Here is a 26,240-nt window from a genome sequence, read left to right on the forward strand (position 1 = left end):
TGCTTTAATTAATTATTTGAGATATTGTATTTATGGAAAGTTTTGTGATTATTCCATTCTTCTGTGATACACTGTGACTTGAATGTTATTAAATTATTGAGGTTTCTATGTTTAATACTCTTTTATTAAACCTGATGTATTACCAGTGAATTTATTTCTTTTATTACACTTGTTCGTGTGTTTTATTTGTTGCACCTTCCTCAAAGAACAGGGACCCTGTGTGGAAGGGTAAACTGTAATTTCTTACAGTGTGGATGTTACCTTTTCACGTAACACACACACACACACACACACACACACACACACACACACACACACCTTCGTGTTTTACCCTTTTGGATACCTTTAGTACATGTGTCTCTATTTTACGTCTATATTACCTCAGGACTCACTATTGTCTTGTATTTATGTTAATTGTATAAAGGCACAATACTTTTTTTCATGCACATTACTTGTTTTACTGCTTTTTGGTAGTTTTGACATATTTTGTAAAAAAAAAAAAAAAAAAAAAAAAAAAGTAAAATAAACAAAACAAAAACATGGATAATAAATAAAGTGGAGACCAGATAGGACACCGTGGGGGGCAGATATGAGATTTTGGGAAAATTCTAGTAGAAAGGAATAGAATAAGTAGTCTGAATGTGTGATTATTTAAACAAAAACAAAAGAAAGATAAAATTAATTAACTCTTTCTCTGTGTGCACATCTGTCTACAAAGCTGCATTCCTGTATTCTAATGTTACAAGTACAGCACTGTAATGGTGTATAATAGAAAGTAATATTCACTGACACTTCCCTTACATAGCTCTGTGCCTTTAAATCCATTTACTATAGCTCTCTACAGTGGGAGGAACATTCCTCTCCATGGTTACCATTCCACCCTATCGCTGCCATAAGGCGGACGTGGTCAGAGAGTCTGTACTTTCCGATTGGCTTACCGCTCCTTCCATTCCCGCCTATTGAAAGACCAACTCAGCAGCGCGGCTGCTGATTGGCTGAGATCAGTAGTGACATTATAGGAAGAGGCTGGGGAGATGTTTGGATTTAAAGAGACCTGTCAGGCTGGTTAGACGGAGATTCTGGCAGGTAGGTGTGTATACACAGCTCTGATAAAGTATTCACAAATATACTGTGTGTATTTTAATGTAAATACATTAACATGGATACTACAGTCCTGCATTAATTCATATCATGTTACATGGGATTCCAGGATTACTGTATATAATTATTGTAAATAATAGAAATACTGAATGCAGGTTAAAGTAGCCAGGCTGGGATTATTAGACCAGATCAGCTATGTGTGGGCTAATTTAAGCTGTAGATTTAGCTAAATTCACTGTTTAAGGAATACAACCCTTAGTGATCTTATTGTGTAGAATTATTCATATAGAATGTAATATATATATTTTTATAAAGTTTGCACGTTGATATGTTACAGTGCCTGCTCCAAATTACTATATTCCATGCAAATATATACCAATATGCACACACACAGTCTATATTTTTATAGTAACCACTAAATTAGAAATCATTGAGTGTTTCAGTGTGGAATAGTGAGAAGGATAGAACTAAATCATTATATACCAAATAAAACATAACTTTTATTTAGAGAAAACTATAAAAATAAAAAACACATCCTGTACAAAGAGTGGAACATCACCTCAATAGTGCATAAAAAAATTGGTCACATATAATTTTATAGTAAAATAACCATTTATGAATATAAAATTAATGCTTTAGAATTAGATGCACTTTGTTTTATTTGTAGCTTGGCAGAGTATGTTTATGTTAAAATCACAGATATGGGCATGCAATAAATCTATATCTACATACACACGCTATCTGTGACCTCCTCTCCAGATAACTGTATATATTATATGTACAAAAAGAGCATAGTTCATGGTCAGGCTATTTCAATTTAACTATGCAGTGCTTTTATTGTTGAGTTTTTCTTTAAAAGGGCAGTCTAGGCACCATAACCACTATAAACATACAAAATGAAGCCTTGCGCTTAAACTCCTATACCACCATAACCACTGTAGCTTGCTGTACTGATTATAGTGCTCGAAGTCCTTTGGACTTTCAAATGGTAAGCAGTCTAACCGTTTTGTAAATGTTGGACACTTATCTGGGTTCTCGGTTTCATCTGGTCCTGTCTTCTTTTGTGATTAGTTTACCTAGTTAATTTTGTCCAAATATGTACCAAGTTGATATATGATGTTTTGAAGTGGTCGTGGTGCAAGGAACCTGTATGTGCAGTGTTTCAGTAAAATTAACGCTGCATATCTTGAGATATTTTATGCTGCTCCGCCTCGGTTTTCATTAGCCAACCCTGACCAAATGTTATGGGTAGCAAATGTTAATTCTGGACGAGGTTCATTCATTGACTGAGAGTGCCCAGCTGACATGCTTAGCCAATGAATGAACAGCAGTATTCAAGGTACGTAAAACATTATTTATAACCTTTTTTAAAGCATTTGGAGTAGGGGTCCTAAAGAATAGTGCCCAAAATAATAATATCCGTTAAATAACACAACGCATCTTTTTGAGCAATAAATGATTTTGACTTATTTTCCGTCATTCCCAATGGTGGAGTTTACTTGCTTAGTACACCTCCCATAAAGTTATTTCACACAGCCCATTTTAATGTACACATCAATGCTCTTTCTTGTACATCTTAAACCCCAAATTCTCTTAAATCATATAAAAAGATATATGTTACTTTCCTACATTACAGGCTTCATAAACAGTGTGAACATTAAAAATGGCGGACAAGATAAAAACCTCACGAACGAGTGAATTTGAGTTTGGAGGACCAATAGGTGAGTGTCTTGTTATGTTTTAATTTGTGACTGAGAAGCCTATGGTACCTATAGAACAGGTTGCAGAATATGTTTGCTATATTGGCAGGGTTATCCACTAATGTGTGAAATGTGATCAATTAAAAGTCAATTTTCCAAATTTAGGCCACAATCACAGAGCTGGATACATTCTCCAAGTCAACTATCAGGGTTATCACTAAAATGAGAATTCAAAGTGATTTCCAAATTTAAGGTCAAAATAGCCCAACTAGAGGGGGCGGGGCCTGACTGCCATGCTGATCAGACACACCTAATTAGAGAGTTATTAATATCACCTTTTGCTGATTTATTGCCTGCAGTGCATGCATATATGTGGCTTGAAGCTACTCATTAGTCCTGAGGGCACCAGACTATACGTCTTAGAAGCAGCTCTGATGATAAGGGGATTTTGAAAGTAGCAGACCTGCGGCCTTCAAGTGGTCTACTAACCACAGACAAGATGGAAGCTGCAAATCCCTCCACCTGTTACCTATCTATGATTTGCAGCCTGTGTCTGGATCCCAACTATTTCACCCCGCCAGTGAGGGTTATCCCGGAAAATATCGTGTTATTGTGGCTCAAAAAACAAGCGGTGTCCTGTCATATCTAATACGGCAGAGGCTGCGTAGCTATTCCACCCCCAGGGCCAGCAATCTTCTACTCTGGACAAACTAGACCAGTTATTTGAAAAATTTTGTTCCAAGCTCAGCCGACAATTAATACTCAATTGATACTGACCTTCCCTCTGAGTCCCTCACTGAGAGTGTCTCACCCTGGGAGAAGACGCATCCCAAGGGAAAGCGCTGGACCATACCTCCCCACGATTCTGAAGGCCCCAGTATCTTCTGTTTTGCCTACAAGTGATAATTTGGACCAAGCCAAACTGCCACCTATATACTGGACAGAGGAGGTCAAAGACATACCCAAAGCCTTGAGTTTGCAATGTGCAGCTGTGGATCTTTCTGACTGGGTCTGGGCCTAAACCTGGGGTTCTGTACAGTCCATGGTGGGCATAGGTTGATCCATGACCAGGACTGTCCTGAAGGCAACCTGCCATGTTACACTTCTTTAACTGGAACACAGTACTGCCACCACATAACCAAGATATGGCCCTGATTAATGTGGCTATTATTTTTTTTTTTTCTCTAACATAAAATGGGGTATTGCTTATCTGTATGCATATATGCTGTCCATAGTTGCTCTTTGACATTCTTTGTCTAACTTCTAATATTATTGTCCTGCATTTACCTCAATAAAAAAGTGAATGACAAAGAAAAATAAAACATTATCCAACCGGAATTTTTTTTTTTTTTTTTTTAGTCCGCTATGCTTTCACCTCTGCTAATCTGGTCTTAAATTTGAAATTCACTTAAAATTCACATTGAATTCTCACTTTAGTGAATAAAAGTCTGTTGGTTTCCAGTTCAGCTATTTTGTCCTGAAATTTGAAATTCAGTTTGACTTACGGACAAATCACACGTTGACGTGAATAACCTGGACAGAGTTTTATTGAGTTTGCAAAATATACCGTAGGTAAAATTAGCACAGAGATTGCTATTTTGGCATATATTTTTCAAGTTCTTGGTCAATGTACAATATTTAAAGAATTTCTTTGATTCCATGTAACAGGCATTTTACTGTCTGTAGGTGCGTTCCTGCTTTTGTTTGTGATTCCTGGTACAGTGTTCTACCTTCTGCTGACATGTAACACAGAGGAAGCCAGTGTGCTACGTATTCCGGGTCCTTTGCCTCCTCTCGAGACTCTGTGGGACACAACTGCTGTGACCGTCCTGCTGACCTGGATCTCATTTCAAGCTATATTATATATGCTACCCATGGGGAAGGTAAACACTCTATACAAACTACTTCACATATTTAAATGGCAATAATAAACACTACAGACTGGAAGTGACCCACCCCCATTTTTATGCAATATATAAAAATATACCCCCCTTACATTGATCACCCACAACAGCAAAACCACTTATACATTAAATTAAAAGGACTTGGGGACAATTATAGATCACAAACTAGGCAACAGTATGCAATACCGGTCTGCCATTGCAAAAGCTAGTAGAGTGCTTTCATGTATAAAGAGGGTTATTGAGTAACGGGATCAAAATATATTTTTTTCCTCTTTATAAATGAATGGTAAGTTCTTACTTTGAATATGCTATTCAATTTTGGGTACCAGATTTTGAGAAGGATATTGCAGAACTAGAAAGTGCAGAGGCAAGCTACAAAATTAGCAAGGGGAATGGAAAACATTAGTTATGAGGAAAGCTTAAAAACTGGATTTGTTTTAATAGGAAAAAAAGCGCCTCACAGGGGATATGATAGCACTATACATATATATATTTGTGTACGGGATTATGGAAGGGGCGCACATTAAAGTGTGTGTAGTTTATTATAAATAAGAGTCGGTTGAGGTGTGCCGAAACCGACGCGAGGTTAGGCCTGCAAAAGAGGGCCCACTCAGATATAATGATATATAAAGAGGGTGTGGTGGGAGGGAATTTCCGAAATCGTCGAAGACAGGTGAGTAAGGGGGTTTGCTGGGTTTAAATAGGCATTAAATCCCTCCCACAACTTCAGGCATACGCCTTCTATTTGTGTACGGGATTATGGAAGGGGCGCACATTAAAGTGTGTGTAGTTTATTATAAATAAGAGTCGGTTGAGGTGTGCCGAAACCGACGCGAGGTTAGGCCTGCAAAAGAGGGCCAAAAAGTATGTAACATTTATCAATCATAACAATTATTTAGACATATTACAGAAAATGAGCCTGATTTCCTTCTCTGGATTTGGAATGTACCGGTTGCATGCCTAGGAATTCCAGCGTCCCATCCTCTCCCTAACATGAGTTGGAACATGACAACTTGAGGCTGCAATGGCGGCCCCAATACGGAATGAATGTCCCGAGAAGGAAATTGGATTGAGGCCAAGACTACTTAACAAGGAGCGAATGTATAGCATGAATAGTTTGAGAGATGTGGCAAAAATTGTACAAGCAACCATTTACATTGGAACGCACATATTATCATGAATCATATACAATACTTACCCGTATCGTAAGCTGTAGAGTACGTTTGCATAGTATTAGTAGACAAATCTTACCTGCGGAAACCTCATACTTAAGGCATGATTTAAACCTTTATTGACCTGTAGAGGATTTCTGGACTGCGTGTTCTTTTAGCTTAACCGTTACGTTTAAGCAAGGTCCGACTTCAGGACTCCGGAAGTGGCTAAGGCGGGGGGTACTGCAGGAGACTTGAGATGACAGGGTTAGTGTTAAATAAAGATAGTACGTTACCTGGAGCAATTTCTTGTAGCACGCTGTGAGGAGGGAGGAAACGTAATATGTATTAATTATGCAAACTCATATGCCCATTGAATATCTCGTGTGGTAGAGCTGCTAGCCAACGGGAACTAAGAGGCGAAGATAAGGACTATCCCATGAGAGTTGAGGCCGTGCCATTAGCCCTGTGTTTGAGAGAGGCCCACCTATGAATTGGGTCATGTGGACTTGTACTAACTACGCGCAGCAGGGTGATAACCTCTTGTGGATGAGCGTTAACCCTACACTTGTGACTAACTGCCATGAACCACAGTGAAAAAGGACTGTAACAGGCACCGAATGAAATTGTTGTGATGCGGACCGAATAATAAAATGCAAAGCCGTGAGTCACCGTAGGGAAATGTGGGCCCAAGAGAGGAACCTGAAAAGGAGCTTAGATCGGAGTTTGAATTTAAAGATGATATGTGATCGAATAGTAAGTACCCTATAATAATTACTTGGTAGGCTTGGGATCGTAAAAGTTTGTATTATATGATACTAATGGTGTTACTTTTCAAACCGAAACATGTAGTATGACCGAAAGTAAGTCCTGATGGACTTCTTGAACTTAAACAAAGTGAAACGAGTGCAACGTGAAATGCATGATGAATGAATCGAATGCGCATGGAGGACCCTGTGAATGTCAAGCGTGTAGACAAGTCCCTATTAGTTGTTTAAGGATTTGAACGGAATTCGTACGGTCGTAATGAAGGCAGAGTGATGCCACGATGTTTGATATGAAACCAGTGGGAACTCTGTTTACACAGACTTATTAGATTGCTAACGCTTATCCTGCATTGCTTGTATGACCGACGTTGACGTGACAATAAGTGATAGTATGAGTCAACCTATGGTAATTTAGAACTCCACGTACTAAACGTCCCCCAATGGGTTGCAATGTAATGAACAGTATATCTGTAATGCAAGAATCCGGAAGTAGTCATGGTACGTACGTAAGCGTCTCGCGGACCTGACGATGGTCCAATACAAGGCCTAACCTGTACAACACGAAACGTAAAGGTAATGTGAGCCCCAACATACGTATTAAACTGAATATGTGTAAGACAAAAATGCCTGAAACAAATTGTGGGAGGAACCGCAGGCCTCGGCTACCACAAGCTTGACCTGGGTACGTAGTGTATGTGGTATGACAGGATCACCAGCGAGTGACAAGTTGGGGTAATATATACATACATATTTGGGTATCTTGTACTGCTATATCTAAGTACCAAGCAGACCCTTAGCCCGTAAGTGACGACGTATTGAACGCTTAGGATTAGCCTTGTATGATAGGTCTGCCATACTGTTTGTATAACTGTAAGAGTAATTAACTCACAAACGAAACTAAAGCGGGAAAATAAAAGCGCTAGGATACCTGAATTGGTTATTGGAACTAAAACATAGTGATTATGTGCGACTGGTCTGTAGTATGCCGCCCCTCCCCCAGCTTACTAGGAGTGCAAGAGTGAGTGTGTGTGTGCGTGCTGGCTGACTAGCTAGTGCCGCAATGCGGCGAAACGATTACTCTAGGTTGGTGACAGGTGAGGCCCTGCTATTTGCCAAGCGGCTTGAGAGGCTCTATCTATGCGTTGGCGCGAGGGGGTAGCGTGGCCACTGAACGTTGTGGCGGGGTGTCGGCCTCTCGGTGACAGTTAAACATAAGATAGAATGGGAGTGACAGATGAGGCCCTGTCTATGCCACAATGCGAGGCGGCTAGCTATGATTTGGCCCGAGGGGCGTAGTACCTCCAAGTATGAGGATGGGTGTTGGCCTCGCTGGACCACTAACCTAAGGCAAAGAAGCCAGGGGGAATAATAACTAGTGGACATCTAGGAACCTGACAGCCAGCCGTTGCTAACTAAGAGGGAAGGTCAGTTAGTGAAAGAGGACATGCCACGGAACGAAACGTGGGTGGTAATGAGTTAGGATCATACAGCGTGACCGAAACTGGAGCGCCCTGTGAGCATGTCGGGGTCCAGATGGTCGGGTATGAACTAGAATGTGTGTATGAATCGTAAGCATGGCCCTCGGGGCCCGTGGTGCAATGTAATACGAGTTCATTCATCTATATATATATATATATATATTTTTTTTTTTTTTTTTTTTTTATCTCGTTCATGGTACCGTTAAAAACGCGTACCTGCCTGTGCTGAGGCTTGTTCACCAGAACTGCAGTACCAACCTAAATGCACTCGACTAGTAACACATGTGCCTGCCTGCGCAGGTGTACAAGGCGAGGTAATCAGACAATGATAGGACTTAATGCTACGCTGAATATGTTAGGATCATTAAATAGGTAAGTAATGTAATGCGCGGCATAATTGACGAGTATGCAAAGCTGTGTGTCTACAAGTGCGTGCCGATGAATGTAAGGTGTGCATTACAGTCAGAGCATCTGCGATTATACTGAGGACGACCAATAACAATGATGACCTAGAGAGTGCCCTACCCATTTAATTTCGAGGCATCTGACTTTCATACCTACTCAAATTTACTATTAATATTCTTCAAACTCATTTGGACCTTGAGAGCATGGCGACTTATTCCCTATCTAAAATGTATAATGCTTGACAGGATTAATCATTTCTACTTCATGTAAATTATTTTTTGAAATATTACCAGCACTGTAAGGGTTAATACATTTCCTGTGAAATGACAGTAAATGGGTTGATAAACTGAACTTGACAAATTACCTGCAGCCCTCTTGGCTAGGTAATGCGGTTTAATGACCTTGAAGGCTCATCCTACGCACCATCAGAACTTTGCAACTTATTTCTCTTGAGGCCTCACATTCATTTCTGCTACCTGTACTGCTGATATTCTTTCCTGCAGCTGAGTTACAAATATATTTCCACCGTAAATCCAGAACTAGTGATGTGCTCAGAGCAACACTAGGCTGTTCTCGGGTCTGAAAGTGGATTAGAGCTGCTGTGAATTGTAAGAATCATATGTATATATTTGTGATAACCAGAAATAAAACACATTTTCGTAAAAACTCTGCTAATTAGAAGAGCGCTGTATAACTGCTCAAGTTAAATGAATGCAGTAACATGTCCAGCTGTTGGATAATTAAAAGCCTAATAGGCGATGAATTGGGGGGGAGGGGGGGGATCGAAAACAGTGAGAGAGAGACATGGGATGTATCAAAACAGTGAGGGAGAGACATTGCAGCAAAAACGGGCTACTGAACGACTGTCTTAAATTAAAAGAAACGGCCACCCCAAACCCTACACAAATACCCCTAGCAGCAGAACAACCGCAGGAGAGAAGTCAGAGCAGCAGTACACGCTCGGACATTCCCGGTAACTGCTGCAGGATTAGGTTAGAGCCGAGTCTGTGAGAACTGACGAATGATGAACTATTGCGAGAGGTATTTCCCGTATTACGGCAAATGAACCATACCGCCGAATGATGTGCAGAAAACGAATACTCATAGCGAAGAATATTGAATGTACTTACAGTTAGGACGAAAAACTGTCGGGAGGCTACCGTTCGAGTGAAAATACTCACGAAACCGGCAGGCTGTGTACAAGCGTCGCGGCAGACTGACGTCAGAGGTCTGCAAAGCGGAAATGAAGGCGGGAATTTCCGAAATCGTCGAAGACAGGTGAGTAAGGGGGTTTGCTGGGTTTAAATAGGCATTAAATCCCTCCCACAACTTCAGGCATACGCCTTCTATATATATATATATATATATATATATATATATACACACACACATACAGGGTCCGTACAAACCGCTATGTGCTAACCTGTTCATTAGCAAGAACATACAACAGACAAGAGGTCACTCATTGCGACGGGAAGAAAGGCATTTTCGCTTAAGTAGAGGAAATGGTTCTTCACCGTAAGAACAAAAGATAAAGATGTGAGTCCTCTGCCTAAAGAGCTTGTTTTATCAGATTATATACATAAAAAAGGCTTGGATGCATTTTGCGTAAACAGAATATTCAAGGATATAATTGATATGTATGTAAATAGGTTGTTGATCCAAGGAGAAATCTGATTGCCATTATGGAGTCTTTTAGATCAACAACATAAAAGACTGGGTTTCAAGGTTGAACTTGATAGACTTTAGTCTTTTTTCAGCCTAGACAACTATGTTCATCCTGGCCATTAATGAAGCACTGTAAGCACCATAGCCACTTCAGCCCTCTAGTGGTTATGGTGCAAGCATGTACCTGGTGATATCACTCAATTTCTATTAAATTTGCTTGACCCTCCATTTTTCTACAGAAACATTATTTTGTCAACTTCTTCTACAGCAGCACTCCACTACATAATAGACCTTCACCCTCCCTGTCATTTTTTAATGTTAAAATTATGCACTAACCAATATAAATAACCAATATGAATATAATAACCAATATGGAAATATGAATATAATGTTTCTTCCTATTTACAGGTAGTTGAAGGAATCCCCTTAAGAGATAAAACCCGTTTGAAATATAAAATTAATGGTAAGAAAATAGCAACACTTTGTATTCACTCTCCTTGGCTGTTTGCATATTTTATGTGATAACGGGGGGGGTTATTGCCACGCAGGGTCCATGCATCCTCAACTTTTCTGATTACATAGAAATCATCAGGAGTGATGACTTCACACTAGGCGTATTAAGCTGCAGTGAGGAGTCTGTCCTGACCCTGGCTTACACCTACGTTTTCAATGGCTTTTCTAGGTGTTTTTTTATTTGCTGGCAGTACTCAGACGGACACTCCACTGCCCAAATACAAAATAAATAAAACTCACTGTTTTGTAGGTAAACCCCAAATGAAAACTTGCAAGCATTTAATTATGCATTTTTTCATTAGGGATATATCTAAAACGGCTTGCAAAATCTGCCGCCTTGTCTGCAGCCATTGCAATTCCTCCTCTTCCAACCCCGCCCAGACTTTCTGTAGTTGTCCAATCACAGGCTTGCCAATGCAGCGCAGTGAGAAGTCTGCAAGGCGGTTGAGGGCAAATAAGTTTAACTCCACTGAGCTAACCAAACCATGAAGTAACAGGACCTGTCGTCAGTTGGAAAGTCAAGGGGTGGACCTATTTTAATTTATAAAAAAAAGTGTCCATTTCTATTGAAATCTGCACTTTTTGCAAAAAAAACACAAAAAACTAAACATTCTTCATACAACAAGCCTTTTAGCAAGCAAAAGTGCTTTAGAGGTCTGGAGTGACCCTTTAACCAACTTGGGAGAACAGGTTGAATTTTTGCTTTTTTTTTTAGGGGGGGGGGGGTGTAGTATTTATTCACATGTGAGTTATCACTTGGGGCAGGACTGAACCAGCCTCTACCTTGCTTGCTTCTCATTATAACGTGGGTTGAATTTATGCTGTGTATGAGAGCATGTATGTGCCTTGCATCATGTATGCCAACATGAAGATAATAAAGTTCTATGCCATGTGTCCCCCTGCAGCGTTTCATGCCATGGTTGTGAGCCTCCTGCTGGCAGGTGTTGCGTTTGTACTGAAATTGCCTCTTTCCTACGTCTATGACCATTTTCTACAGCTGGCTGTGGGTGCGGGATTCCTGGCGCTAGCCCTCAGCATCTTCCTGTATTTTAAGGCCCTGGCAGCACCCGATTCTGCACTGGCCCCAGGCGGTAATTCAGGTATCTCTAACATTATACTATCCAGATTTACTTTTATTAATTCGTTTGACTCTTGCTCTCCATCCACATCTATAATTATTAAAGTCTGGCCTCTATGTACACCATTTGGATTGTCAGATTATAGGCAGAGTCACAAAACATACTGTATTCTTGTGTTAAACGGTTATTATTCCCTTAAATCCCTGTATCCATTGCTGCAGAATTTGTTGACACTGTGTGGGGTACGGTTGATTATAATTCAGCCATTTGCGCCCTCAGGTAATCCCATTTACGACTTCTTCATTGGACACGAGCTGAACCCTCGAATTGGCTCCTTTGATTTGAAGTATTTCTGTGAGCTGCGTCCTGGACTTATTGGTTGGGTGAGTATGTGGGTTACTTCTCTGTGATGGGTCTGGTCCTAATAGAATTGGTTTCATAGTGCTTCAGATGTTTGGTTAACGGATTATCATGCTAATGTATTGGCAAACTGTTTCTTATAGTTTATTATCTCCTGGCTGTAGGTATGTAGCCTGCCCTTATCCCCCTGTTTTCATCTTTATGGATATTTTTTGAATAATGATCATTAAAGAAACAATAACGTGTTAGGAATACAATTGTGTATTCTTAGTGTTTCTGATCATATCTACGAAGCCCCTCCCCCCCACTCCACTCTTTTTGCCAGAAAAACCGTTTTAGGAATTGTATTTTGCCCACCTTATTCCAGTGCTGAGGTTACCTTGGCATTGCTCACCTCTAGTAACTGTGCGTATGATAACCACTAGAGGAGGATTTTAACCCTGCAATGTAAACATTGCAGTTTCTAAAAAAATATCAAATGGTTAACACGCAGGGTCAGTGTTTTACAAACCTATGAAATCACAGCACCCAGGCCATTTCATTGAGAGGAAGTGGCCTCGGTGACTTTAGTGGTCTATGAGTGGTGGAGAGACTGATGCAACAGAGGGACATACCTTCATGGATGGTGGCAGTGCCCCTTCTGGCTGGTTTGCAAACTAACTGGAATATCTATGTGCATATCCGTTTAACAATTGGATGTTCTGCGATGTTAATGCAAGTTCATTTTATTGAATGTGTCTGTGCATTGATGCTTAAAACTAATATGTGAGCGCGCCCAAAAAAGTCATCATCGTTCTCAATCTGCACTCCAGCGGCAAATGAAAAACAAAACTGTATCAAGTATTATGAATACAAAGTAACAAAAAATGTTGCATAAGAACTCCCAGATATATCATCATGTGGCGATGGATCTCGTCAAATATTCTCTATAACCACGAAACACTATATGTGGATAGGTGGAAACCGCTATTTATTCGCTAAATATAAAAAAAAACATTTAAAATACAGTCACATCAAAGGTGCTAATCTACATAGTATCAAAAATAGACAAGACATCAATGAAAATCATACACGTGGAATTAATATAAAACATAGATCAGACATAAAACCAATTAGAAAATGACAAGGTTAAACTGTATCAGAGTGCCAGGACAGGAATCTATTAGACAGTGTGGGGCCCCTACACTGATAGTAGCCTATGTCCAAAAAAAAATCGGAACTGAGAGATCCGTTGTCAGACAAGATAATAAAAAAAAAAATATAGAAAGTTGTTGTAACGAGAATATACCCCAACACGCAGGATTCAGCTAAACAGAAGACAACACAGAGGGGAGATACGTCTACCGGACCTTAGAGTGGCCGGACTCGACGTATATAGGAGAAGTACAGAGTCAGGAATGATCCGAAGTCAAGGGCACAAAGAGACAGCGTAAACTAGGACTAGCTGGGGTCTGGTACACAGTAAACAGCAAGCCGTCAAACAGAACAGATAAGGATAAAGAGATAACGTAGTCAGAAAACAAAGCCAAGGTCAAGTACGAAGGAACACAACTGAACACAAGCGTTAAGGGGAACTGAAACAGAAACCACGATAGGGCAAGGAACCAAGGGAAAAAGGGGAGTATAAATAACTAAACATCTATTTTGATGGGAGGCCTTTTCCAATTTAGGCTCCCACTGTCCCTTTAAGAGCGCGCCCGAGACCCGCGGCACACTCTTAGAGTCAGGCGGGACACGTTACCGCTTCTCGCGGTCACTGCCCGCCTTCCTGTTCCTGCCTTCGGATGAGCCGCGCGCATCTCGTGCAGCAGCAGGACCGCTCGCTGCTCAAACAGAGGACCCCGGCCGGCCCCTGGAAAGGGTAAGTACCGCTACAGTTGTACCCGGAAGGCAGGGAGCTCTTAAACCCACCAAACGTCTCAGTATCAACTAAGGGAGCTGCACTGGAACTGGCTTTAAGTCTGAAAAAAAACTTACCCAGTCCGCTGTACTTCGCGTGAGGCTGGGGGAGCACGCCAATCTGCTCGCCAAGAGGTAAGTATGTGTGCTTCACTTCGTCAGGCAGCTTCTGTGACCGAGAATCGCTACCGGGTCATAAAAATCACGCTGGAAATGCAGTGAATAGTATAATAAAAAAGACAAAACAGTCTACCCGTTTCGTCTTATCATAAGACTTTCTCAAGACTAAAGTCTATTAAAATGATGCTGACTATATATACACACCCTAATTTAAAGTTAACCTATATCGGTGATGACATCATAATTGCTCCACCAAAAATAATCAATCTCCACTTCTTATCGTATAGGGCTAATTAACACTACTTCAAAGTATATGATAAGAAGTTGAGATTGATTCATTCTAAAAGTCGCTTATTAATTAAATGTATTTTTATTATTATTGTGTTCTCATTTTTATTTTTGGTGGAGCATTATTTAGTAAAAATGCCCCCTATAACAAACTATGAAGTCATCACCGATATAGGTTAACTATAGTGCAGATTGACAACGGTAATTACTTTTTTTGGAGCGCTCACATATTAGTTTTAATCAATATTTTATGTTAAAAGGACACTATAGTCACCAGAACAACTACAGTTTATTAAATGTGTTCTGGTGAGTAGAATCATTACTTTCAGGCTTTTTGCTGTAAACACTGTGTTTTCAGAGAAAATGCAGTGTTTACATTACAGCCTAGTGATAACTCCACTGGCCACTCCTCAGATAGCTGTTAGAGATCCTTCCTGGGTCATGGCTGCCTAAAATGCATCCAAACATTTAGTGTCTCCACCCTCTGCATGCAGACACTGAACTTTCCTCATAGAGATTAATTGATTAAATTCATCTCTATGAGGAGATGCTGATTGGCCAGGGCTGTGTTTGAATTGTGCTGGCTCTGCCCCGATCTGCCTCCTGGTCAGTCTCAGCCAATCCTATGGGGAAGCACTGTGATTGGATCAGGCTATCACTTCTGATGATGTCAGCAGAAAGCTTGTTTTTCTGAGACAAACAGCATGCAGAGTAACAGCATCAGGCTTGAATACAGTTGTTTCTATATGTATGGAGGCATGAGTGGCCCAGGGGGGTTAGATGGTGGTTTTAACACATATATACATGTTTGTGTTCCTGACCCTATAGTGATCCTTTAATTTGCAAGTCGCTCATATTTGAATGTGATGCAGCCCTTCAATATATACATGTACAATAAGAATATATGATCTTAATTTCCCTAATTCAGTTCCTTATTTTAACCTTTAGTTCTGTGCATTGATGCTTGAAAACTTTCAATAAAAATTTCACAACAAAATGGCTGCAACTTCATAGGATAAGTGCTCATAAGGTCTTACTATTTCTCCCCTTGGTCCTTAGTGTTTAATCAACCTGTGCTTCCTGGTGAAGGAGGTCGAGCTACGAGGCTCCCCGTCTCTTTCCATGATTTTGGTGTGTGCGTTTCAGGCTCTGTATGTCATGGATGCTCTGTGGAATGAGGTAACATATTTACTTGTGGTTTATCATCTGCCCATTTGCTGTGCTTAAAATTTAGGAATCATTTGAGTGACATTCTTTCCATAATTTAGACTCTTACTTAATTTGCACCTTCTTCAAGGAAAATACCATGAATTATTTGTTTCTTTCAGAGTGAACCTAAATTGACTTTTTAAATTTAAGTCCAAAATAGGTGAAATTAAAGAAAAGCAGACTTTGGAGATTTTTTCAGCTTCTCCTGTTGTAGCAAAAATGTGAAATTAACTATCCGTTTTATTTGCTGAAGTGAATTCAAAGTTAATTTCAAATTTAAAGGACCACTACAGGCACCCAGACCACTTCAGCTCAATGAAGTGGTCTGGGTGCCAGGTCCCTTTGTATTAACCCTGCAGCTGAAAACATAGCAGTTTCATAGAAACTGCTATGTTTACACTAGGGTTAATCCAGCCTCTAGTGGCTGTCTCTGAAAATTACAGTGAGAAGACGCTGGACGTCCATAGGAAAGCATTGAGAAATGCTTTCCTATGGACTATTTGAATGTGTGTGTGGCTCTTGCCGCGCATGCACATTCTGCGCTGACATCGGCAGAGGGAGGAGAGTTCCTCAGCGCCGAGGGAGCCCGACGCTGGAGAAAGGTAAGTGTTTAACCCCTTCAGCCCAGCGGGAGGGGGGCCATGAGGGTGGGGACACCTAAAGACCCTATAGTGCCAGGAAAACAAGTTTTCCTGGCACTATAGTGGTCCTTTAAGGTCAAAATATCCAAAATGAAAACAGTTATGCTTTCAATTTGGCAACTCTGACCTTAAGTTTGAAATTCACTTTGAATTCTTCCTTTAGTAAGTAAACCTGTATGAATTCACATTTCATTCCTGGCAGTTTGTTTTTTCATGAGTAACCCTGAAGGTCATCTGAGCGTTTTTGGTTTAGTATTTCTTCTATAACTTTTATATCCTTTTTTTTTATGTTCCCTTTTTTCCTTCCTCAGGAGTGCATCCTCACGACAATGGACATTGTCCATGATGGGTTTGGTTTTATGTTGGCTTTCGGAGACTTGTGTTGGGTTCCATTCTCCTATTCTCTGCAAGCATATTTCCTCGTCAGTCACCCGCAGGAATTGGGGACTTTAGCTGCTGTTGGCATCGTGCTCATAAACAGTATGTCTACATTCTGAAATATTTCCCACAAAGTGTGGTTTGATCTTAACGAATAAATGAATTCAGCTAAACTAGAAGACCGCTACTAGAGTTGTGTTTAACCCCGCAACGTAACCATTGCGGTTTCTACAAAACGGCAGTGTTATACACTGAAGTGGTTAAAATGACAGGACCACTGCACCCAGACCACTTAATTGTTCCTTTAACCGTTAAAATAAATATTAATACATTCACGTTTCTCACTTTTAAAATGAATCCCTGAAAAAATAAGAGTAAATTGTTCTGCAGTTTTAATTAATTTTTGATTGGTTTATTTATTTTGAACATGTTTTTTACTTACTTGCTTTTAATTGCAATATTCTTGTACTTTGTATGTTAGGTATATATCAGTGATAACATAATACACTGTATTTGCTATGTCAAAAGGAAATTATTTGTTGTTTTTTTTTTTTTAGCCCTGGGATATATTGTTTTCCGTGGATCAAACTCACAGAAAAATGCCTTCAGAAGAAACCCTGCAGACCCACAAGTTGCAGGTAAGTGGCTGGCACTGACCACTTAAAGTGCTTCTTTTTGAAGTGGTCATGGTGGTAGAAGCCGGTATGCCCAGTGTTTCAGCTTGAAGCACTGCACATACTGAGATATGTATAATTGTGTGCTGGTGGCTAGTTGCATCCCCATCACATGTGAGTTAGGCAACCCAGAACTATGTTCCGGCCTGCCTAATGTCAATTCTGTATATAATTTATGTATGTTTTCAGCATGCACACAAAAGCTTCCCTTTCTCCCACCCTCCCATCCACAATGATGGAAGCCCTCCTGCCTCACAATCCAATCTGTTAGAATGGATCTCAGCGCGGCTCCCGTGACATCACATAGGGGAGCGCAACAAGCAGCATTGGGGAGATTTGTCCGGTACTGATTGAGACAAGTTTAACTTCTTTTAAAACGCTCTTTGGGGGGGGAAACAGATATAATAATGCTAATAGGGGGGGCGGGGCCTGACCGCCGAGCTGGATGGACGTGGGGCACCTAGCTCCAAAATACTTTACCCCCCCCCTGAAAAAAAAACATACAGCTGCAACTAGAAAGCAAAGGGGACACGAGCACAACTCTCGGTGTACATACTGACCCCCGTCCTACCGGCGATGCAAACTACTGGGCAGCTGGGATTGCGGCCTGTCGTGAGGCTCTGGTGGGAGATGCGGCCGCTCTCCTGTGCTTAGTCCGGCAGGACCTCTCACGCCTACCGAGGGCCCCGTTCTTCGCCCCTGTGGGCCTGGGGGGTTATCCCGGACCCCACCAGGGAAGCAGTGACCACCTATGATGCTTGAGCAGTGAACCGATCAACCAGAGACCGCATGGCGAAATCCAAGATGGCCGCCGCGTCCATCACTAGCTGGAGAATAGAGGCAGCAGCAATGGAGCAACTGCTGGGGATGGTTTGGAAATCGAAGCGGTCCAGAACACAATGCACAGGCAACCGCCCACCAGATGACTCTAAGGAGGGACAATCAGCATGTAAACACAGCTCATGCCTGCACTATCTAGGGCAACATCTCACATGGTAACTGGCAGATCTGTGGGGACTCACTTGGGACTATAACCCTGAATGAGCACAGAAGTGCAACGGACAAGAGACACAAGCTCTCTCTATATACCTGAGTATACCATTTTAGTATTTATTCATACTGTCATGTCTAGAATTATTACAGTTGATCCTATTCTGCAGACCCACATGCAAACCATCAAATATGATTAAGCCTACCTGTCTGTTTATCCAGCTAACCCAGAGACTCGCTGCCCCCTGGTGGTTAAATTTAAATCTAAGCAGTGAAGAAATTCACATCACTTACCATGTTTAGACTTACTATGAAGATACCTGTTAACCAAGATATTATCAAAAAATGTGCATGTTTACTCCTTTACCTCAAATGTTATGCTTGAAAAGTTACTAGAGGACTACCGTTGGGGTACCTCGAGCCAAAATGTATTCACTTCTATGCACTGCAAAAAAAAAAAAAAAATCAAAAATAATGCTAATAGGGCATTATTCTATATCTTACCAAAAAAGGATTGGAGAAACCCTTTAATTATGTATTAGTAGTCATACTGAGCCCTACACAAGTTCTATCACTGTAGAAGGCAGACCCAGTATGTGCATAGGTTATACAGACATAACATTGAATAGAATACATGTAAATTGATTAGGAAGGAAAGTCTCTGTCCTATAGGTCTTACAGTCTTATGTTAGAGTTCCAGGAAGAGGTTACGTAGACATTGTAGCAGGTTGGCCGGTTCTTGGGTCATAAACAACAGAAACAGTTCTTTCTTCCAATATAAGGAAAGCTTTATGTAGCAAGCCGGCCCCAAATTTAGCCACAGCAAAGCATTAAACCAAAACAAACTCCTACTGCACACTGGATACTAACCGAGTAGCATTTCTATGCTACTAGGCAGCTAAGCTGACCCCAGTAGTTTAACAAATACAAATAAAGGCTTGCAAAATACCTTTACTTTCCACACAGTTTCAGCAGTCTATTTGACTCAGTGTCTCTGCCCCAGCTCTTCACAGGAGAGACTGGTTTCCCTCTGCACAGGGTTTATGTAGCTCCCTAATTAATCTACTAGAGCCACCTGATTTTTAACCCCCTCTAGTCAGGGAACACTGAAAGTGCCATTCTGGGGCTAATATAGCAGTGTTCCATCACACTGCCGCAACATTTAAAATGGATTCTGGAATACAATGTGTGGAGCCAGTATGATAAGCTTTGCAAAGCCAAGTTCTTAAGTTTGATTTCATCGGTATACCACATGCGGTAGGAAGACGCATTGAGATTTGGTTATATACAGAGGTTGGAAGGAAAGAATAACCGGGATCGAGTATGTTCAACAAAATTGCTTAATGGTAGAAGTCTTCGTGAAATGTTATTGATCAACAATCCTGCTTATAATATGCCTTGGATTTTGTATTTGTAGGTCTCAAGACTATTCCTACAGCAACAGGGAAAAGGCTGCTTGTGTCTGGCTGGTGGGGTATTGTTCGTCACCCGAATTATCTAGGAGATCTAATTATGGCTCTAGCCTGGTCTCTCCCCTGTGGTGAGTTACACAGACTCTATAAAGGCATTCACAGATAACATGTTTACTTTTTTACTGAACATAAACACTATCTCATTTAGAGTGAAAAATAATGAGATTGCTCTAAAAATATAAAGCAATTTATACAAATGACAAGTAATATGCATACAATACAAACACGCGCGTATATGGTCCTTTGTGTGTTATTTAGCTGGTTTAATTCTGAATATGTATATTTAGGAAGATAATATTCCTTTAAATATTTAACATGTCTGTTGTACATTGATGTAACATTAAACTGACAACCTTCCTCTTTCCTTTTTCAGGGCTCTCTCACATTCTTCCATACTTCTACGTTACCTATTTCACGGTCCTCCTCATTCACCGCGAGGCAAGAGATGAACATCAGTGTATGAAGAAGTATGGCTTGGCCTGGCAGGAATACTGCCGCAGAGTGCCCTACAGGATATTCCCATACATCTACTGATCACTCAGCTGCATCCTTCCACTGCAGACAATATACGTAGCAAGTTTGTCTACAATGACTTAAACTGGTTATGTGAACTGATACTACATGTAAACATTTACTACTGATTTAAACCGGCCTCCAAACAAGGCAAGAAGGGATTTATTTAAATATAAATACATAGTACGGTGCATCTAGTAACCTTAAGGCTCCTATGGCATTTTTTTTGCTTTCAACCAGTTTTCTTCTGAGTGCCTCCTATGTTCTTTTAATTAAATGGACAAACAGCAGTGGGGGATGTCAGTAAGTTTTTTAGATTAAGTACAGACAGTGAGGGTAATCACTCATTATGTAATGTATATCAAATAATTCAAGAATACAGGGATGTGTGCACTCTATCCTGGAGAGTGTAAATGGAATCTATAGCTCTTTGTTTGGGTACAGTCCAAACCAACACCCTGGGACTCAATATTGCCAAAACTCCACTTTTTCACATTAAAAAAACATCCATTTCACATTATTATCCATTGTTGTGTTTACAAGGTCTTTGTTGTGTTTTCAACCTTTGTTTAACACTAATACAGTAGTTAAGTTATGGATAACTGTATGTAACACATGATACTCAGTGGAGGTTTTGGCATGTCACATGATCAAGTGTGGTCAAGTTATAATTTGTTATGAGCCAACAGATTTTGCAGTGCTGTACTAATAATTTATTAAGTCGGACAGATTTCTAATGAATGTTTTAAGCAGAGCTGTACTTTTCCATTTACCTTTAACTTCCTAATCTTCAAAATGCCAACCATTGAACAAGACTAAGATGTAAAGAATGTGATGGAGAAAGTATAGCATAAAATGATTACATAAAAGTAGCATTTACTTTTCTTTGTGATAGAATCAAATCATGAAAAGGCATTTTATTAACATTCAGTTTCAACTCTATTTGAGTGACATTAGAGCTGTGATTTTTCATTCATGCAAGCGTATAATGTCCTGCCTAAACAAACATTAATTTGTTTACACTTTGTATAAAACAATGGCTTGAACAATTTGAGGGAATACAATAAAATGTTTTTATTAATATGCATGTGGATATTTTTTAAGATACAACATGCACTTCTCTATGATTGGTTATTTTATAATGTTCCCATAGGATAGTCTTATATTCAGGCCATTTCTTTTTTCAACAAGAGCCAAAATTTGGAGGTGGTGGTGGTGGGGGGAGGGGTTGTTTTGTAATCGAGCATACACGGTATGTATCTCTCCCTTTCTTCTATTTTACTTTATTTCCCTGAACCCCTGAGTCTCCACACCTTTGTCTTTATAGCTACCCTGCCCTGTATCATCCCATACTACATATGCAGATTGTAGCATGGCAAAGGATGATGGGAGGGGCCATGTCTATTCTCTTTTAGAGGTGCCCTGTCCTCGCAGTATGCAATGTAATTGTAGAGTGAGGCAGGCTATATTAAGGCAAGTGATGTAAAAACACCACACTGGCAACTTGTTTATAGCTCCACAGATAGACTGTGCATATAAACATACATAATCTCTGTCGCCCTACAATCCCAAAACAATGCATACATTCAACTCCTGGCCTTCACCCTTTCCTTAAAAAGTACACACAATATGACATATTTGGACAAATTAATGGACTCTAAATAACCAAGTCGCTACCGCTAATAAAACCTAGTAGTCTACACTGTGTCAGTGTATGTCACCAATGGAATAGCTACAGTTCACAAAGCTTACAATCAGGGGCATCAGTTTTGACTGCTTCATTTATGCCCTTTGTGATGACATGCATAATTCCCTCATACAAATGTCTGACTCTAAAAGTTGAATATATGAATGACAGTTGGAGGAGTCATTGTGTATTTGGAAAATCAACTTTAGTGGCAGTGTCACAGTACAATTAAGTTCATACCATTAAGTATGGTGCAGACCTACAAAGGTTGCCTGCATTAGAATGATTTGACCAGGATCTCTAGAGTTTTTAACTGTTCTTTAAATGTTTTTACATGCTGCTGTAAAAAAATAAAAAGCCTTATGCTTTTCATGAGGGTTTTATAGCTGACATGTCATGGACCAAGTTGTCTACTTGCTCAAAATTCCATTGAGCAGATTTATAGTGCCAGGAAAAAAAACCTTTTCCTGGCACTATAGGCTCTTAAGAGCCCCCTCCCTTGGGCATTACTCAATGCTTTCCTATGGGGATCTTATTTGATGCTGGACTCCGTGAGGACGTCCAGCATCAGATAAGTGCGATTTACTCAGTGCAAATAGCGGAAGCGGCCTCTAATGGCTGTCAGGGAGACAGCCACTAGAGGCTGGATTAACCCTGCAGTGTAAACATAGTCTCTCTGAAACTTCTATGTTTTCAGCTGCAGGTTTAAAACTAGGGGGACCTGGCATCCAGACCACTTCATTGAGCTGAAGTGGTCTGGGTGCCTATAGTGGTCCTTTGACTGCTCTAAGTTGAAGCCCATAAACGATGTAGCTGAAAGGACTGAATACCAATTCTATAAATTCAGAGTTTATGGAAAAAAATACAAGAGTGAAGCACTTTTAACTGTTCTCTTAATCACCAGGAATATTGTTCAGTAAATTGCAGTCTGAACATATCTTTATTACAGTAAATAAAAATAACTTTCATAGAAAAAAAAAATAAAAAAATAGGTGTGTTTGTTAATATAAGTCACGTTGTCTCTGAGCCAACCTCTTCTATCAGTGACTTTTTCTCAGGAGGTCTTTTTCCACCCCACACTTTTTCAATTCCCCTTGATATCTCAGTCAACCCATTGACATACTGAAGGTGTTGTTGATGCTCTATTTTGACAGCTTCCGATAGCATTGGAAGACAGTCCTCATTTTCATTCGCCCATGCAGCCAGAAACAAACACTTTTTCTTGGCGTTGAAAATTACTTGTCGCAAATGCTTGTCCTGGGACACTAGTTTTCGAGCCTTTCCCAGAACACGCGACATATGGGCCAAGGCAGCTAGTGGAAAGGTCTTGCTGCCATCTCCTTGAAGGATTTTTGATGTAGCTTCCATAGCAGAGCAGGCTCCTACCTGGTCTCCACTTAACAATTGATCTGATGCAACACGCACAGCACTCTGCAGAGCATCGGCTGTGGAATTGTAGACCACAGTGGAGCTGAGTGTAGCAGAAACACCTAGCAATGTCTCAGTGAAATCCAAGAGTATGTCTTCATCAGTCAAATCACCATTATGCCGCAGGAGAGAAAAGGCATAACCATAAAGAGCATTCACAACACTGAACTGGACCAACTGGGAAGGGTTACGGCTGAGTGAAGACAAGGGTGGTATAGATATAAATGGGAGCGGAATACCAGAGCATTTAGGCTGGTTGGCAACTTCTTCAGGTGCATCCTCCTTTATTTTTACTCTAGGCTTTCTTAGTACAAGCTGCTTAACATTTCCAGTACACTCTTCCTTAACATCCTGCAGGTTGTTTTTTAAACAGCTTTTGTACTGGTGGATATTAATAGTATCAGGAAGAATCCCCCTTTGTTCCTCACGCTCTTGGTGATCTACACTGTTCACTAAGTGACTTGTTGCAAATGTAGACATTTCTCCTTTTGATATTGATACAATCTCATTTATTTCTTCAGCACTTGAATTAATTAAGCTATCTGATGTTACTGACTTGGAGTTATTTTCTTCTTGCAAGTGGTTCATTAAGTCAACTTCATGATCTCCATCTATTCTATCACCAGAACTCACTGCATTTGGAAGCTCCACAATCTTTGTGTTTTTAATTTCTGAGGTCCCTTTCTCGGCCACCCACCATGGTATCCATTCGGGAACCAAGGCTCCAATGTCTCCACTCTTTAAAAGTCTTTTGAAGTCCTCTTTCTCCTTGTCAGAAAGACTATTCCACATGGCTGTCTCCACCTCACTGGGAGTGTGAGTACTCATTAGGCCAGCCTCTCCTTCACTGGGAGTGTGAGGGCCTCCTATGCCAGCCTCTCCTTCGCTGGGAGTGTGAGTGCTCCCCATGCCAGCCTCTCCTTCACTGTGAGTGCTCCCCATGCCAGCCTCTCCCTCACTGGGAGTGTGAGTGCTCCCCATACCAGCCTCTCCCTCACTGTGAGTGCCTCCTATGCCATCCTCCTCCTCACCCTCCGCCAGACCCCGGTAATGGCGCCCTGCTTCTTCCTCCCGTTTCATTCTGAGCAGGATGTCCTCCATTTCCCGTCTCCCGCCGGGCCCGGCCACCTCCTCCCGCAGCACTCTGAGCACGGCCTCCCGGTAGAAGTCCTCAGAGCAGGCCGTGTGTCTGGGCCCCCGATAACAGGGCAGGCTGCAGTAAGGGCCGTTACAGCGCGGGCACGTGTATATCCCAGGCCGGGAGAGGCACAGCGAGCACACCCTGCCATGGCCGCCGCCGTCCTCCGGGGCAGCGGGGGACAGAGCCGGCTCCGGCGAGCTGCTACGGGCTGGTAACAGTATGTCAGGACTGGGGGCCGCCATCTTGAATCGGCGTTATGGCAGCTCGCGAGCATTGGCCAATCAGCAAGGGCACGTGACACACGGCAACCAATCAACGCTCGGGACGCATCTCGGCGCTTCCTCTTAACCAATAAGATTTAGGACGTTCTGAGTGATGGGCCAACCATGGCATGACCCTGGGGGCGTGGCATAAGTATTATAAGGGAGGAGTGTAGCGTCCCAACTCATCCAAGTGTGAATTGTGTGGAATTCGTAGTGAAAGGGTCACTCCAAGCACCATAACTACACTTCCAGGCTGCCGAATGTAAATTCTGTACATATTTTACTCTGTTAGCACGCACAGACCTCACTGCATCTCCTTTGCCTGAGTCTGCAAGGGGAAACATGTCTTCCATCACTACTTCCTATTCCATTCGCTATCCCCCCACGGGCTCAGAGCCGGACATGTGCTTAAAGGACCACTCAAGGCACCCAGACCACTTCAGCTTAATGAAGTGGTCTGGGTGCCAGGTCCAGCTAGGGTTAACCCATTTTTTTATAAACATAGCAGTTTCAGAGAAACTGCTGTGTTTATAAATTGGTTAAGCCTTCCCCCAAATCCTCTAGTGGCTGTCTCATTGACAGCCGCTAGAGGCGCTTGCGTGATTCTCACTGTGAAAATCACAGTGAGAGCACGCAAGCGTCCATAGGAAAGCATTGTAAATGCTTTCCTATGCGATCGGCTGAATGCGCGCGCAGCTCTTGCCGCGCGTGCAAATTCAGCCGACGGGGCGGAGAGGAGGAGGAGAGCTCCCTGCCCAGCGCTGGAAAAAGGTAAGTTTTACCCTTTTCCCCTTTCCAGAGCCGGGCGGGAGGGGGACCCTGAGGGTGGGGGCACCCTCAGGGCACTATAGTGCCAGGAAACCGAGTATGTTTTCCTGGCACTATAGTGGTTCTTTAAAACTAGCTGGTGCACGCAAAGGCTAGTCTATTAGAAGTCTTTTATTACCCCTCCACGCAGCTCCTGTGACTTCAAAAAGGATGGGCCAAGCAGCGCCGGGAGCTTTGCCCAGTGCTGGAGTTAAGATAAATAACACTTATTTTACAGTGTTTTTAAACACCTTTTAAAGAGCAACCTAAAGAATAATGCCCAGTAGGGTCTTACTTGAAGACAAAAAAACGTGGTTGGAGAAAGTTTAGTTTAGTGCAATATTTTAGACCAGTGGCGTCCAAAAGGTAGATTTGTAGATGTTGTAGAACTACAACTCCCATGATGCTTTGCATGCCTTTTAACCCCTTAAGGACCTTCATTTTGCAGACAGACTTCATTTTGCATCTACATTCACCCATTGCAAAGGAGTGCATTTTTAAACACAGCTTTTTAACCCCTTAACCCCTTAAGGACACATGACATGTGTGACATGTCATGATTCCCTTTTATTCCAGAAGTTTGGTCCTTAAGGGGTTAAGGACC

At 41.4% G+C, this 26,240-nt stretch overlaps 2 protein-coding genes across 3 annotated transcripts; one reads left to right on the forward strand and one right to left on the reverse strand.

Annotated features, from left to right (window-relative positions):
* The first annotated feature begins 1,016 nt into the window (after positions 1 to 1,016).
* On the forward strand, positions 1,017 to 21,397 carry TM7SF2 (transmembrane 7 superfamily member 2). 2 transcript variants are annotated; one of them, XM_063438422.1, is made up of 11 exons: positions 1,017 to 1,086; positions 2,738 to 2,822; positions 4,488 to 4,684; positions 10,583 to 10,637; positions 11,593 to 11,787; positions 12,046 to 12,149; positions 15,493 to 15,612; positions 16,595 to 16,763; positions 17,219 to 17,299; positions 19,743 to 19,865; positions 20,171 to 21,397. In XM_063438422.1, the coding sequence occupies exons 2-11, from the start codon at positions 2,765 to 2,767 to the stop codon at positions 20,329 to 20,331; spliced, it is 1,263 nt and encodes a 420-aa protein (XP_063294492.1). In that variant the 5' UTR covers positions 1,017 to 1,086; positions 2,738 to 2,764; the 3' UTR covers positions 20,332 to 21,397. The 2 variants fall into 2 exon arrangements, with proteins under 2 accessions (XP_063294492.1, XP_063294491.1); XM_063438421.1 differs by having other exon boundaries at positions 1,069 to 1,090.
* ZNHIT2 (zinc finger HIT-type containing 2) lies at positions 21,308 to 24,857 on the reverse strand. Its single transcript, XM_063438420.1, has 2 exons — positions 21,560 to 24,857; positions 21,308 to 21,469 (listed from the first exon to the last, which is right to left on the reverse strand). The coding sequence occupies exon 1, from the start codon at positions 24,806 to 24,808 to the stop codon at positions 23,009 to 23,011; it is 1,800 nt and encodes a 599-aa protein (XP_063294490.1). The 5' UTR covers positions 24,809 to 24,857; the 3' UTR covers positions 21,308 to 21,469; positions 21,560 to 23,008.
* Positions 24,858 to 26,240: the final 1,383 nt, after the last annotated feature.

Source organism: Pelobates fuscus, chromosome 12 (genome assembly GCF_036172605.1).
Source record: "Pelobates fuscus isolate aPelFus1 chromosome 12, aPelFus1.pri, whole genome shotgun sequence".
Lineage (NCBI taxonomy): Eukaryota > Metazoa > Chordata > Amphibia > Anura > Pelobatidae > Pelobates > Pelobates fuscus.